The sequence below is a fragment of the Myotis daubentonii genome, chromosome 4 (genome assembly GCF_963259705.1).
Source record: "Myotis daubentonii chromosome 4, mMyoDau2.1, whole genome shotgun sequence".
Classification (NCBI taxonomy): domain Eukaryota; kingdom Metazoa; phylum Chordata; class Mammalia; order Chiroptera; family Vespertilionidae; genus Myotis; species Myotis daubentonii.
In genome coordinates, this window is record NC_081843.1 from 75,897,365 (window position 1) to 75,912,085 (window position 14,721).

Genomic DNA, 14,721 nt, shown 5'->3' on the forward strand with positions numbered 1-14,721 from the left:
GGCTAAAGAACACAAGCATCTGCTTTGCCACAAACTCCCCCGCAAACATTTTCTTCCCAGTGGTCCTGGCTAACATTCAGAAAGTGTTCCTGTAAAGTCCACAATACATCAATACCCATGACACCGGCCCACAGGAGCAATTCAAGCCAGCCGAAAGCAAGGGAAACAGGTTCTCACGCTGTCCATTTAAAAAAGGACTTTTTTTTTAAAAGGGTCAATTCATGCTTGGAAGGGAAGCCAGTCACTCGGCAATCTTTATTTGAATATAATGGAGCAAAAAAAAAAAATTGCTCTTTTATTAATTGGATGTACATGACATATCGGTGCAGCTGCTACATGAATGTTAAGTATCTGGCATATAAATGTATACACACTTCCACACTGGATGGGTTTATGCTGTACACGAGTCAGCCCCACAGAGCATGCCCTTTCACAAGGATACACATGGCTGTCTCGGGATGTTCGTCAAAACACACTTGGTCAAACGTTTTGGCAATCAGGAACCAGACACAGAGGAGCATACCAGAACGATGAGTTCACAAGAAGACCAGCTGCGCTTAAGAGGAAGACTCCAGAAACCCGAAACAGAATTTATTGGGGTTCACACATGCAGCACATTTATAGAGAGAGTACAATTGGGGCAACGGGGACATTCATAGCAGGAGGTCTTACAGAGCAGTAAAAACAGAAAAGACACAAGACAAGACAAAACAAGACGCCCAAACACCAAAACCAAGGACAGGACCATTGCCAAGATCTCAGTGCCAGGAGAGAGGATTGTGGGTTCAGCCTGTGGAAATGGGGGTTCACCTGAAAGGCAAGGCTCTCCCAGGAATTTATTTACAGGATCTAGACATCCATGAAGGACACATAATCCGTTCAGTCTGTTTTGGGTCAGGGCGAGGACACACGGCCGCGTTTTGGATGCTGTGAACGCACATAGCAAGAAAGAACATCTCTTTTTTCCTTCCACTTGATTTAGGACATAGATGCAGTTCAATGAATGTATAACAACAGTGGTGGAATGAGATTAAGCCATGAATCTGTCCTGTTCTATCGAGACGGGCCTGGCGAATGTCAAAGGCAAGGACGGAGTTTCCTTCTTGGACGCCTACTTGGGTGTGAGAGGGGAGATACTCTGTAACTTCAAACAAATTTATGTTTGTTTGCACATAATAAAATAGCCAATTTTCTGTGTGTTCTCCCTGAAGGCACAATTCCCATAGACAGCGGTGGATTCTCTGCACTGTGAGTCCTCTTCTGAGTCAATACAAATGCAGAAAAAAACCCTGTGTGTGCTGGCAGGAGGTTGAGCTTGCTATGCTAGGCCTTTCCTTCCCTCCGCCTTATGGGCCATGCTGATCCGCAAACCCACGATGCTCACTTTGTGGCCTGGGTCTGAGCAGGCTTGGCCAGCCACTCTCCAGGCACCTGAGAGCTGCTTAGGACCCTGCATCCCTGCTTCTAGGGTGGGCTGCTTGCCTGGCGTTAAACGCTATCTTAGTCTGAACACAGGGCTGAGGCTGCTTTCTTTTCCTTCTAGTTCTGGGCCCCCTTGAGTCTAAGGGGAGCATGAGTGTGGTAGGGCAGGCAGAGAAGAGGCAAGCTCTGCAACATCAGCATTTACATCGGAATGAAAAGCACCCAGCCTTCTGCACCAAGTAGGACCCTCTGTGGGCATGGAGAGGCGGGTCTACCTGCCACAGGCCAATGAGGTCCGAGGGGTGGGCCTCTCTGAGGTATCACGCCAGTGGTGCCCATCTATCTATCGCCCACAGGAACTGAGAAGCAGTGGGAAATCTGGCCCAGTACAGGGAGCTGAGTCAAGGCCAAGAGTCTAGAGCTCACATCCCTGCTCCCACTCACGTTCTTCATGTATTCTATTCTCTGGCCTCCACCACACGCAGATCGATCAGCACATTCTTTAGCCCCAGTCAAGCTGGGCCTTGCCTTGTATACTGCCGGAGTCAGAGTGACACGAGGAGGAAAGGAGAAGGAAGAGCAGAGGGGAAAGGAAGGAAGCTGAGCGTGCACTACCTAGGGCAGGTGGAGAGGACAGCAGTGCGAGTGGGTTAAAACGGAATCAGAGCTCTCAGAGGGGAGGGGGAGGGTCATGACCAGCTCCCTCTCTGCTCCGCCTTCCCGCAGAGCCCCAAAGGTCCTTAGCAGCTCCAAGACCCTTTGCCACAACCATGCACTGGTTTGAAACTGAAATCTGAAAATCTCCTGCCACGGACTGTCAGAACTTGTTTTCTGGGTGGCTTATCTGTGGAGGGTGGAGGGGAAAAGCTGCTCTAGGATATCTGCAAAGACACTTGACTCAGTCACAAGTCCTCAAAATCAGAAAGGAAACATCCGGAAGCTGAGGGCAGGGGACTCGCAGCAGCTGAGGGCTTTGCTGACTCCGCTGGGGAGAAAATGCCTGCACTGCCCTCTGGGAACAGACTGCCCGCCCCTCCCTCGAGTTTCAGGCCATGAAAAGAATGTCCTGGAAGACACTGGGACTTTAAAAATGAACATCATTATGCAGATGGAGCTATCTTTGCTGCTGATTCCTTTCCTGGGATAATACCTTAGGGCGGTTTCCTGCTGAGACATTTAAAGAAACAGCACACGCGTGGCTCCATTTTTCCAGTACTAGTTAGTAGTCTCTTCAACAAAGTCCAGACATTGAGGGCTTTCTCCTCCTCTTGGAGGTATTTCCAATTTCCAAGGACCCCCTGCACTATCCACTGTAGGCAATGACTTCTTTTAAATTTGGAAAAAAACAATACTTTGTGTTTATAAGAGGGGGTTCCAACATGGAGTGGGGTCAGTATGAGGCTCCCCAAACAGCTTCCTGAGGTGAAGCACAGTGCCTCAACCACGCACACGGGAGGTGCTCAATAAATATTTATCGAATAATCACACGAGATGACAGGAGACCAGCACATGCTCTGCCCAGCCCTCCCCCCTGCCCCAGCCCTGCTAGCCTAACACAGGGGCCTAAGCAGACCCGTGAACTGTATCCTTGTCACTCAAAATCCTGCGATTACTAAACTCATCTAGACACTGTCTGAAAAAGACCGAAGGTGAGACACTGTCAATACTTAGAGCAAAAGGGCATTATGTGGAGAGCTGTCACTCCACACCTGACACAGCGAAGGGACACACGAAATACCTAGGAGATCCTGACAATATTCTTTTGTCTGCATTACACAGATTGCAAGAGAAGCTTTACTCAAAACATACTTTGCTTGGCAGAAACAAACAGTTCATTTTAGAGTGTCCCATTGTGTAGATTGCTTTTTGCTGTCGCAACGTGACTGGGGTTTCTGTGGGTTTGGTAGCTGGACTAAGTTCAACATGATATAGAGGTTAAAGGAAAACCAATTATATAGCCGATAAGCACCTAAACAACCAACCAGCTGTCTTTCGGTATACCAGGTAAAGGCCAAATTCAGACATCCCTGCTTTCAGAGCCTTTAGTGCACAAATAGGTGAGGTGTCTTAGTGAAGAACTATGTAAAGGCCATTTTGATATTGAATAGAAAAAACCTAGAGACTACCATATTCTATTTTGGCTGAGGGAATCAGAAGGCATGCCCATGAGATGCTTTGGAAAGGATCCCAGGGTTCAGAAAGTCTCAGGGGTGCCCTAATCCTTCACTGGAACCTTCTCTATGATACCTTGGACTCTCCCTTCTGTCACTACGATTCTTTTCCCATCTCTCCCTTGATATCTCAGGATATCCAGAAGAGCAGCGCAGTAGTTTTTGGCATAAACCTGAATTCTGATTTGGTGAGATCTGTAAATGAAGGTACATTTGCCAGCTTAGGTGAAATCACTTAATAACTCTGTTTCTGAAGGCCTAGATCTACTTAAGACCAAGTTTCAAGAAGAAAGTGAGAAGTGGGAAGAGGTAACTATAGGATACAGCCTCTGCGATAGCAGTGTGATTGGAGAGTCATCTGCCTGACAGGGTGCGTCCTTTCCTGGGCAAAGGTAAGTGTTGCACCAGCATTAAATCGAGATAATGCTCCAGATCCTACGAGGCTGGAAGCACAAACAACATGAGACCTCTGTTCTCTGGCCCATCCACGGGGGCTCCCCAAACAACTTCTCGAGCTCTTGTATACAAGCCTATTTCCCAATGTTTTAGTTTCAAAACTGAACCTACTTGGTGTGTATAAAGAAGAGTTTAGCATCGAAAGGTAGGTAATCCCCCTTTTCATGAAGATTCTCTAGAATCCTGAAATGGTCCTAATTGCCAACTAGTCCCAATCCTTTACTCTATAGACAGGGAAACTGAGGACTAGGGTTGTTCGATGACTGCCATTCTCCCCAGCAAGATCTGGGTCTCACTGTTGGTTAGTGGTGGAGCTTGGGCTAGGACCCATCTATCTTCTCTCCCAGGGCCGGCACTCTGGGCCTGAGAAGCCCCTTGGCTGCTGGGTTTGGCTTCCAAGGCACAGGCCTGCGTGGGAGCTGGGGCTGTACGTGGTACAGGATTTACAGTTTGGAGCAGCTGGGTTTTTTTTTTTTTTCCTACTGCGAGGACCCAGCAATAACAATAGGATTCAGGCACATTCTGGATTGATTCTAAACAGCTATGAGGAAATTTTAGGTAGAAAAGGAGTTAGAAAAAGAGGAGCAAGTGGGGCTGTTTCCCGGGCCTTTGCTTTCGCACACACTCTCATTTTCCTTCTATTGTAGCTGAAATGAGATGCTGGGTGTGTGTCAGTGCCGGCAGTCTCTACATTGATAGAGCGGAGAGTTTCTCTTTAATCACATGGCTCTATCTTAATCTAGCTAACCCCAGAACAAGCCAGACAGGCCATACCACATACTTTGGGAAGAACCTGAGCTCTCATAGAAAATCCAGGTGGTGGGAACAACGGGAGGCAGAGAAAACTGCACAAAAGGTGGGAAAGGTGGTGACCAAGAAGGTTTGTGACCACTGACTGTCCAAGAGATTAGAATAGGTCCCTCTTGGGCCACCTGGGAGGCTTGGATTAGGTGACAAGAAGGCCAAGAAAGGCCCTTCGGAAGGGGATGTTTGATGGCCGGTCTCATGGCCGGTGGGGTTCTGCTGGTTTACCTTATTCTGACCCAACCCAGCGTTCCAATAAAATTCCCTGGACACTGAGCTCCGCAGCTCGGGAGATGGCTTACGCATTCAGAGCTACAGTGGACATGGGAGACCTTTCTAAAAGGAAAGGCGGTCCAGCAAGCAAAGTTAGGGGTCACAGGAGACAAGATTACGACATCCATGCACACCTCTGCTTTTCGTTTGAATGAGTCAATGGAGATACACATCTTACGTTTGCTGTTATTACTGCACAGGCTACATTCAACTAAAAAAACCAAAAAACAAAACTCCTGCTCAGGTCTCCAAATATGTCTTTTCTAAGAAGAGAAATCAAGGGGTAGAGAGGTGGAGAAACAAGTCCATACGGAAGAATAACACACAGGGTCCCTTCTTGGTTTGTGACTGCTGTCTTTGTTCTCCCGCAATATTACAACAGGCAGAAGGGAGGGTACGTCCTGTTTCTTTCCCGGCTTTGTTGCTATCGGTCTAATAGATCTCATCTAGTCTTTATTGATTTTCCTTCTGCCTGCCACCTTAGCAGTTTTTGGTTTGAGTTTTCCTGATGTTCTGGCCCTAAGCCCCGTCCCCAGGGAACCACCCTCTTCCTGCCAGCCCCAACCCCAGGCTGCCCCGCCCCCCCATACCAGAATTACTTCAAGGGGGAGTCGATTAATGGCTTATGTTAATGAAAGAAGCTTTTCAGGGAGTCTGAACTCCACAGTCTGGAGCTCTACCAGGATCATTAGGGAGGGAGAGGGAGGCAGAGGGGCCTCTGGGGTTAAGACAGCTTTGAATGTAATGACTATTGGAAACAAAGGCTCTCCTTAGTGAGGCCCCAGGGCTGAGGCCTGCTGGAAACGCCTATAAGTAAGAGGTAACCCTCTCACAAGAAAGAGAGAGTTAAAAAAAGGAATATTGTTTTAATATGGGATTTATTCCTGGCTTCTGGTCACTGCTGCACATCTACAAGAAGGCTTCAGATTTCAAAGATGAGTAAGAAGCATGAGCTTGGAGGAGGGGCGGGCCTGAGGGGTGAGAAGGTCATGTAGCTGACAGCCCCTAGGAATGTCCTGCTGACCTCTCTCTTCCAGGCCCAGGCAGATTGCACAGATAACATGAGCAGCCAACCACCACCCGGAGAGGCTGCCGTGCCTGCCAGAGGGCCCCTTGGGCATGGCAGGCTGTGATCCCACACAGAACACCCTGATCGGTGCCCCAGCCCAGAGGAAGACAGAAGACGGGACCTGCTTCGGGGATGCCAGCTATGAAGTCCAGTGTCACTGGGGCTACTGTCCCTCAAGGTATCACTTTGCATTTCCAAATGGCTTTAGGTGTGAATGTCTCCCCGATTGAAAATTTACAACAATGCAGATGCCTGACAATCTCCAGACTAGAGACAGTTTGGATGAACGGCAGAATCAGGTAGGCAGACCCAATTTTTAGAAAGAGGCTTTCTTTTCCTGAATCTGTTTTCTGGCAAGATCAATGGTATCTGGGGCTGGGGTAGGGGGAGGAGGGATGAATGGAGGCCAAAGATCTCTCTCTCTCATTTTCTAACATTCTGAACCACATGCCACAATCACAGACACTATTTCCTCACATTTTCAGCAATTAATTGGGCTTTCTGGCAGAAATCTTGCTTTTGCAGCTCACTCAGACCGTTGCTGCTAACTGCAGAGCCTTTATTTTTCTTGTCAGTAGAGCCACCTTAATTGTCCCTCCTGAAAGAGCTCCACCCAGCCCTGTTTGGTACCACATGGTTTTCTTTGAAAGGCTCTGCTGTTATAGCTAGAATTGCTGGGTGTCCTTTTCTAAGTAAACAGGAAATGTCACTCTGTTTGAAAAAAAAAAAGAGAGAGAGAGAAAGAATCCCTCTCCTCAGCACAAATGCAATAATACGCCAACTTATACTTCCTGTGAACGTTGAACTAGGAGCAGGATCTATGTCATATAGCTGCGCAGTCCTCTTCTTAGCTCCCAGGCCCCAGTGAGCAGAACCTCAGGGAGGCCCCGCTGACCAGGACATTTAAGAAAATGCTTCCACTAGATTTGGGGGAGGCAGTAGCATCACAGTTAGGAAAGATGACAATGCATGGAAAACAAAACCAAACCCAGACCCTCAGCAAAATCACATTTAAGGGGCAAGATGGTATGCCTCTAAGTTTCAGTCACAGCAGGAGTTAGTGTTCTGACATCTGACCACCTTTTATATCTGAAAAATCATGAAGTGTCGAGTCGGTCAGGAGGGTTGACACAGGGCAGGAGAAAGAAACACCGGGCGGATGGCTTGTTTCCCGTTACATCAGGACCTGGGTCTGTGTGTCGGGCAGGCGAAAGCCCACCAGTCCTCCACACACGAGCACGGTGGAGGCCAGCAGGATGGGGATTGCTTTGGTGATGCTGACCAGGGAGCCGAATATTAAGTTCCCAAGGACCGCAGCAGCTTTGCAGAGTGCGTTCAAGAAGCCAAAGCCCGTTGCCCTGCGAAGGAAGGAGACATGGACAAGGTTGAGAACGTGACTTCCAAGATTCCGACTTTAGACACAAATGTTCCATAAGGTACTTTCCAATGACCTCCATGTTTGGGGCATCATGAGAGAAAATAACTAAACGCATGTCAGCACATCTGGAGATGGAGAACCCCAGCTGTTGGTACTGTTCCTTCGGCCCTCTGTTGACAGTCTCACCACTGACTCTTATTCTGCCCATCAGTTCCCATTTACGAAGAAAAAATTTCAGGGAGTAAGAAAAGTTTCTACTCTCTTCCAGATTGAAATGAAAATGCACTACAGTGTATTTCTTAGATTTTTTTTTACTCCCTATTTTTTTTTTCCTGGCTTAATTAATGTGTGAGGTTTTAAATAACTGAAGTCTATTTTCAGAGAAAACCAGGAATGACTGGATTGCATGCCCCATCTTTCCGGTACCCTGGAGGGGGACTCTCATGCTCTCGTCCCAATTGTTTTTGGTGGCCGGCGGAAACTGAACACGGAGGGGGCGGTCCATCCATGAGCTAGTGACACATTTCCCAATCCTCATCAGACTTCCAGGTGGGAAATCAAGCCCGAGAAGAATTACAGAGGAGAATCAGACAGTGGGCCTGGAGATCTTGCTCACTCTGCTGGCATTTAAGAGGCGCAGGTGGTATGTCACTCAGACACATCCCATTCCTTAAGGCTGTCTTTGGAAAAGAAAACCTGTGCTTCTTTACGCGTGTTGAGTGTGGTTTTACTGTAGTCTTCTGGGAGGAGGCTTAATTTTGTTCATGAGAGCACCGGCACCACTGACATCATGAGATAATATGAAGTTCCCCGGCTTTATGCCAGTTCAGCTTGGTGTCTGTCACTGGGTACACACGTGTTAAGGGCACACTGAATGCAGGGTAATTGTTAGGTACATTTTTTCCCCACCCGAGGGAAAATGCAGCATTTAGTACACAGCTTTCTTCGATTGACGTGTAAATTTGTAAGAATGGGTTTTCCTCTGGCCAGTCATAACAAGTCCTCATCACTACTTGTGCTTTTCCTCGAGATATTTTCTTCGATGTGTGGGTATTGATTGGGGTTATCCAACCATCCCCCTTCCCACACCACAGTGAGTGCAGGGCCAGTGACTTCGCTATTAGGACAGGCAGACCTAGGCTAGGGCAGCAGCAGCAGCAGACAGTAGAGTAAGGAAGGGGTGTAATGGAATCTCCAATTGAGAGAACAGGAACTTCTTGGGAAGAGGTAAGCTGACTTGGTATTCTTTTTCTTTTTGGCTTGTTTTTAAACAAAGAGACTAGTAATCACCACCACCAGAAAGATAAGAAGATTCAATATACTGATAACTTTTTTTCAAATGAAATTGCTGGAGGCTGTATGTTGGCTACCAGCATAGAATAACATCACTCACCGCCTTCTCCATGTCCATGGAGATGATGCCATGAGGCTGAAGTTTTAAGAAATAAATAGACTTTTTTTAGTCCCATTAACTGGGATCTTTGACTCCCCATCAGGGAAATTGTATGTATGTATTCAGTAAATTACTCAATAGTGCTATGTGCCAGGCACTATTCTAAATTAATCATAATAATAACAACCCTTTTTTGAGCAGTTTTAGTTTTATAAAAAACTGAGTGAAAAGTAAAGAGAGTACCTATGCACCCCCTTTCCCCCCACCCCAGTTTTCCCTATTAATATGGTACATTTGTTATAATTGATGAGCCATACATTAGAGTTCACTCTCGATGTTGTGTATCCTATGGGCTTTGATAAATGTATAATGGCATGTACCCATTACTGCATCATACAGAATAATAGTCTCACTGCTGTAAAAATCCTCTGTGCTCCCCCCATTCATCCCTCCATCCCCCGAGCCCCTGGCAACTGCTCATCTTTTTACCGTCTCCATAGTTTTGCCTTTTCCAAAATGTCATATAATTGGAATCATACAGTATGTGGCCTTTTCAACTGACTTCTTTCACTTTTTTAAACTATATTTTCATTTCATAAATGACCAAGTACATTTTGCGGTAGTAAGATAAGCTGTATTGTTCTGGAAAAAATTGGGTAGTAAGTATAGTAAGTATGTTGCTGATAAGAAAGAAAAACACTCTTCTGCATGAAGAAGTCTGTCAACACTGAGCCTGCCGAACAACCCACGCGGAATATACATCTGTGTTAAAGTAACCGTATTTTCCCCAAGCTATAAACCTCTGGTGTAACTCAGAACAGGTGTGAAATACAGGCGGCTACCTCCTTGTATCACTGAAGCTGTGACGGAGGGAAGGATGGCTTCTGAGATTTCCGTGCAGGACTAAGAGAAACGCATCAGGAGCATCTGGTATCTGAAGCGTCTAAAACAGGATGGCCCAAAATCCTTACTTCCCAAGAAACTCCTTTTCCATTTACCAAGCAGAGGCGGTTCTTCAGATTGGGTGCAAAGCATATCGCCTCCTTAAATCATTGGTGGCATTCAAGAAAACGTGACTGTCCTTTCCTTGAATAAGTAAATTATTTCTTCAAATACCGGAGGGGGTGATTTTCTGTGCATTGGAGGCACAGCTGTCTCAGAAAAATCATTCTCAAAGTGGCCCTCCCTTGGGGGTTATCTGTTTATAAAGCAAAGAAGCTTCTTGTTTATTCATTCCCTTGTTCTTACTTCAAGGAAGGGCATTAACTTCTGCAGACACTCAAAACACAAGTCACCTTGTGCTCCTAAAGGCCTTTGAGGGTGGGGAGCTCAGAACTTGCAGGGCCCCCTCGCCCCCTCCCCTCCCCCCGCCGCTTGCTAACTTAGCAGCCGGGCAAGCTACTGCATTCTTGATCAGCCCCCAAATGCCCCATGCCTCCTCTTAACCAACAAGCACCGAAGGGAAAGAATGAAATGATCTATTACCTTTCTATAAGCTCTATCCCTTGTTCCCCCATCTCTTCAGCCAGATCCTTTGTTTTCAGTTATTGCTCAACCTATTTATTTAAATCTTTTAAATGATGGCAGCAGTCCTGTTTGTTCCTGGTTCCATTAAGGAGGCCCTTCTCCCTGCACCATTAAGTCCCTCTGTCTGAGAATCCGGTGCTGGTGCAGGCAGCTGATGTGGGATGTGGCCACCAGAGCTTCTCTCCCTGAAGCTGGAGTGTGGCTCCTTCTTTGGGGCCTTCCCAATTTAGCAAGTTCTAGTTCATTTATATAATTTTATGTACTAATTGGTGACCGAGAAAAGGAAACTCCATTCTGAATAAAATGAGGTAGTTTTGCCCTCCCATCCAGCCTCTTTTTTTGCTCTTCTGACTCCAGGGCAGGGTCAGCTGGGGTCTTGTGAGGCTCCTGGGGAGCAAACAGGGATGCTGACGAGGCAGCACTGAGGCAGTGAGTGTCAGTCATGTTTTAAACATTAGCTGACACATCTGCCCCATCGACTGACGGCATTGTTAGGGGAGAAAATAAAATGCTACCTTCTATAAAGGACTGAAATGGTGGAGATCCAGACTGAGCTCATGGAGCTTTCCTGTTAAAGGGTAAAGTGTGAGCATTCCCTTTTTCTAGTCTAAACTTTTGGAAAGGAACTTTCCCTGGACAACTCAGTCCAATCATTGGTGGAAGTGCCTCAGCATGGGGCATTTTGGAAAGTACAGGCAGTCCTTAAATCAGGAATACATCATGATCTAAAGCCTCATCTGGAAGTTGGCTATTTGAAACACAGAATAAATTTCACTTCTCTCACAGAAACAGTATTACAAATGATGACTAGGTCTTGGATCAACCTAAAAACGTTATTTATGTGTGTGTTTTTGTTAATCCTCACCCAAGGAAATTTTTCCAATTGATTTTAAGAGAATGGAAGTGAGGGAGGAAGGGGGAGAAGGAGAAAGAGAGATAGAGAGAGAGAGAGAGAGAGAGAGAGAGAGAGAGAGAGAGAGAGAGAGAGAGAGAGAGATGTGTGAGAGATATATCAATTAGTTGCCTTCCGCACACGCCCAGGTTTGTGCCCTTGACTGGGAATCGAGCCCACCACTCTTTGGGTCTCAGGCCTATGCTCTAACCACTGAGCAACACTGGCCAGGGCTAAAAAAGTTAAAATAACACTAAATAACATTCAAAGTTATTTTAATACTGAACCCATCTAAGCTATCAAACTACAATGCTAAGAACACTAGCACCTCTTAAACATTTGTCTAATAAGCAAATTTGTCCTTCTTGAACTCCTAATTTACATATTCTTCTATGTATTTCTCATTCAACAATCACTCATTAGCATCTTTTACGTTTCAGTAAGGCACTAGGCACCAGGGACCCCAAGATGAAGTGTCCATTGGCACTAGACAGATGTGAAGAGATCATGATAACACAACCTACTAAGTGCAGTGATAAATATACCCACGGAGTGTGATGGGGGCCCAGAGAGGATGGATGAGAAGAGAATTGGACTGAAGGAAGAGGAGGAGCTTACCAAGTGAAGGATGGAATGTGAGCAGAGGTGTTCTTTGCCTCAAAATATCCTCATATCTTCCTGACTTATCTGTGTGGCACCCCACTCAGGTCTGCCTTAGACATCCCCCCCAATGGCTTCTCAAGTGCCCGATGGCCTGCCCCCCTCCAGTCCCCAGACAAGTCTCCACTTCCTCATGCAGCTGTTCTCAACTTGGGGTACCCAGGGCTGAGAGCCCTGCAGTCTCCCAGAGACATCTGCATTTTTGAATTGACTTGGATTTACTGGTACATACTATAGGAAATTACCAAAGCAAAACATCCGCTCCACCCCTCCAACAAGTGGTTTTCATTTCTGAATTCCCTTTAGTGTGCTTCCAATCAGCCATATTTTTATAAATCACAGAATTTATAGAATTTTGCATTCTGCCTTTTCCAATCAGTAATATAACCATTCGTCCCCTGTCACTTATGTTTTGTTTAAAGTGAAGTGATTTTGCATATAACCATTATTTCTGTAACCACACTGTTAGATAATTAGGAGCTTTCCAAACTTGGGGGGACATAAATGATGCCGCAGTGAACACCTTCACATATAACCCTTAGTCGGGGCGTGTTTGTTAGGGAGGGTCAGGCAGTGTTGCACAGCCAGGAAAATGTTTATGATGTGGTGCTGTGGCCGCAGGAGAGGAATGCAGTACAAAGGCCTTACCAGCCTCTTTCTTCTCCCTCCCTCTCTGCTCCCGCTCTTTAACCTCTCGTGTGTGTGTGTGTGTGTGTGTGTGTGTGTGTGTGTGTGTGTCCTGCTTTATCAGCTCATTTGCATCAGAGGCGGTGTCTCACCCATCCTGAATCTTTCCTTCTCTTTCAACCCTTATTCAGTAGCTGTAGGTTGGACTGGGGCAGCCCTGGAGACCTTCCCTGCTGGGCCAGGCCCCATTCCTGCTCCCCTTAGAGCTGGCTTGTGTCAATGGCAGGGCACCCTGACTGGAGTTTGCCTCAGCTAGATCCCGGCCACATCTGTGGAATGGGGCCATGCAGTCTTTACAGTCACTCAGCACGACTCCTTTGGGACTGGCACAGGGATGCACATGACACTTGTGAAAGGAACTAAGGAATTTCCCGATATCTTTAAAATAGTTTGGAGTAGCCCGGTTGACATTGCTCAGTGGTTGAGCGTTGACCTATGAACTAGGAGGTTGCGGTTCGATGGTTCGATTCCTGGTTGGGGCACATACCCGAGTTGCGGGCTCTATCAATGATCCCCTCTCATCTTTGATGTTTCTGTCTCTCTTTCCCTCTCCCTTCCTCTCTGAAATCAATAAAAATATATTTTAAAAAATAGGTTGGAAGTAGATTTCCCTAGTGGACATTTTAATGGGCACTAGTTGGGCCATATTTGTTTATTGTTGCCAGACTATCATCTTGCTTTTTCAGAGGAAAAAAAAAAATCTAACTTTATATTCTTAAGTCAGAAAAGACTGAATTGTTTTCTGATCCTCAGAGAAAGGGCACATTTGTCTCATCCAAGTATGCAGTAGCCGAACGGTATGTGTGCAGCCTGTGTGTGCCCTCCTTGACCGGGGAGGATGGCGTCCGTCACCACTGCAAGCAGGGCCCTCCTCACTCACACGTAAGTGGAGAAGGCCTTACCTATCTGCTGGGAGGAACCTCTGGGCCCAAAGCAGCCCTCCATTCCCCTCCCACCCCCGCTGCCATCACAGGTCTTCCCAGTGTTCATTCCTGTTGAAATGCAAATACTCATGGACGGGAGATAATGAAAGCCTTTGTGTCTTATCATTTATCTGGTAAACCTAGCTTGGAAGTGAGGGCCTGGGCCAAGGCAAGTAATGATGGAATGAAAGTGACCATTGGCAGGCAACTTGCAGTTCATTTAAGGCCAAGGTTCATGAACATGGCTGTCTATCCCAACCGCCAGGTGAGCTTCCTAGGAACATATTCCTAGACCTTCACCCCGGACCTACTGGGAGCGGATAGATTTGTCTGTATGGGAAGCGGCACCACAGAGTCACCCATCTGAGTTTGAGGCTACGTGATCCAGGCCAAGTTATGAGCCCTGTCTAGTAACCTGAAAATGGAATAAAACTACCTACACTTGTAGGGTTGGAAGAAGGCTAAATAAGGTTAAATGAGGCCATTTAAAGACTCGGTAGAGTGCCTGACTCACCCTCCATTTCTCGGATGGGAAGGCCAAGTCCCAGAAAAGTGACAGGACTAACCTAAAGTTACCCAGCTCTTTCCTGGCAGCACCTTCCCCCGAATTCTGGTCTCCTCCACACTGTTGATGGAGAAGGTGGGGAAGAGGAGGAAGAGATTCTCCAACAGCCTGTGCTGTATGGGGAAGGGGAGCTGAGAGCTGAAAGACCCGGAAGTCTATGGATGGCAAAAGTGAAAGAGGATACAGAATGGCAACAGATAGGTAAACTAAGTCAGACAGAGAAAGACAAATACTGCATGATCACATTTATGTGTGGAATTGAAACAAAACAAAACAAAACTAAACCAAAAAAACACACCGAGCTCACACACAAACAGATTGGTGGTTGCCAGAGGTTGGGGGGTGAGGAGTGGGCAGGACTCTGCAGAATGGAAAAGGTGCCTTGTCATGGGCACTGTCCTGTCCTCATGGTGCTTTCACAGGAAAGGCAAGTGTGACCCCTAGTAAAAGTCAGAGGTATAGCATTAAAGGTAAAATCTGTAATGTGGTTGACAAATGTGG

The 14,721-nt window shown here is 46.6% G+C and overlaps 1 protein-coding gene across 1 annotated transcript in view; it reads right to left on the reverse strand.

Annotated features, from left to right (window-relative positions):
* Window positions 1-570: 570 nt before the first annotated feature.
* Window positions 571-14,721, reverse strand: part of SV2C (synaptic vesicle glycoprotein 2C) — a 161,223-nt gene continuing 147,072 nt past the window's right edge. The window contains exon 13 of the mRNA XM_059694290.1: window positions 571-7,553. Within this exon, the coding sequence (XP_059550273.1) occupies window positions 7,370-7,553 (184 nt within the window). The 3' untranslated portion in view covers window positions 571-7,369. The remainder of the gene's footprint in view (window positions 7,554-14,721) is intronic.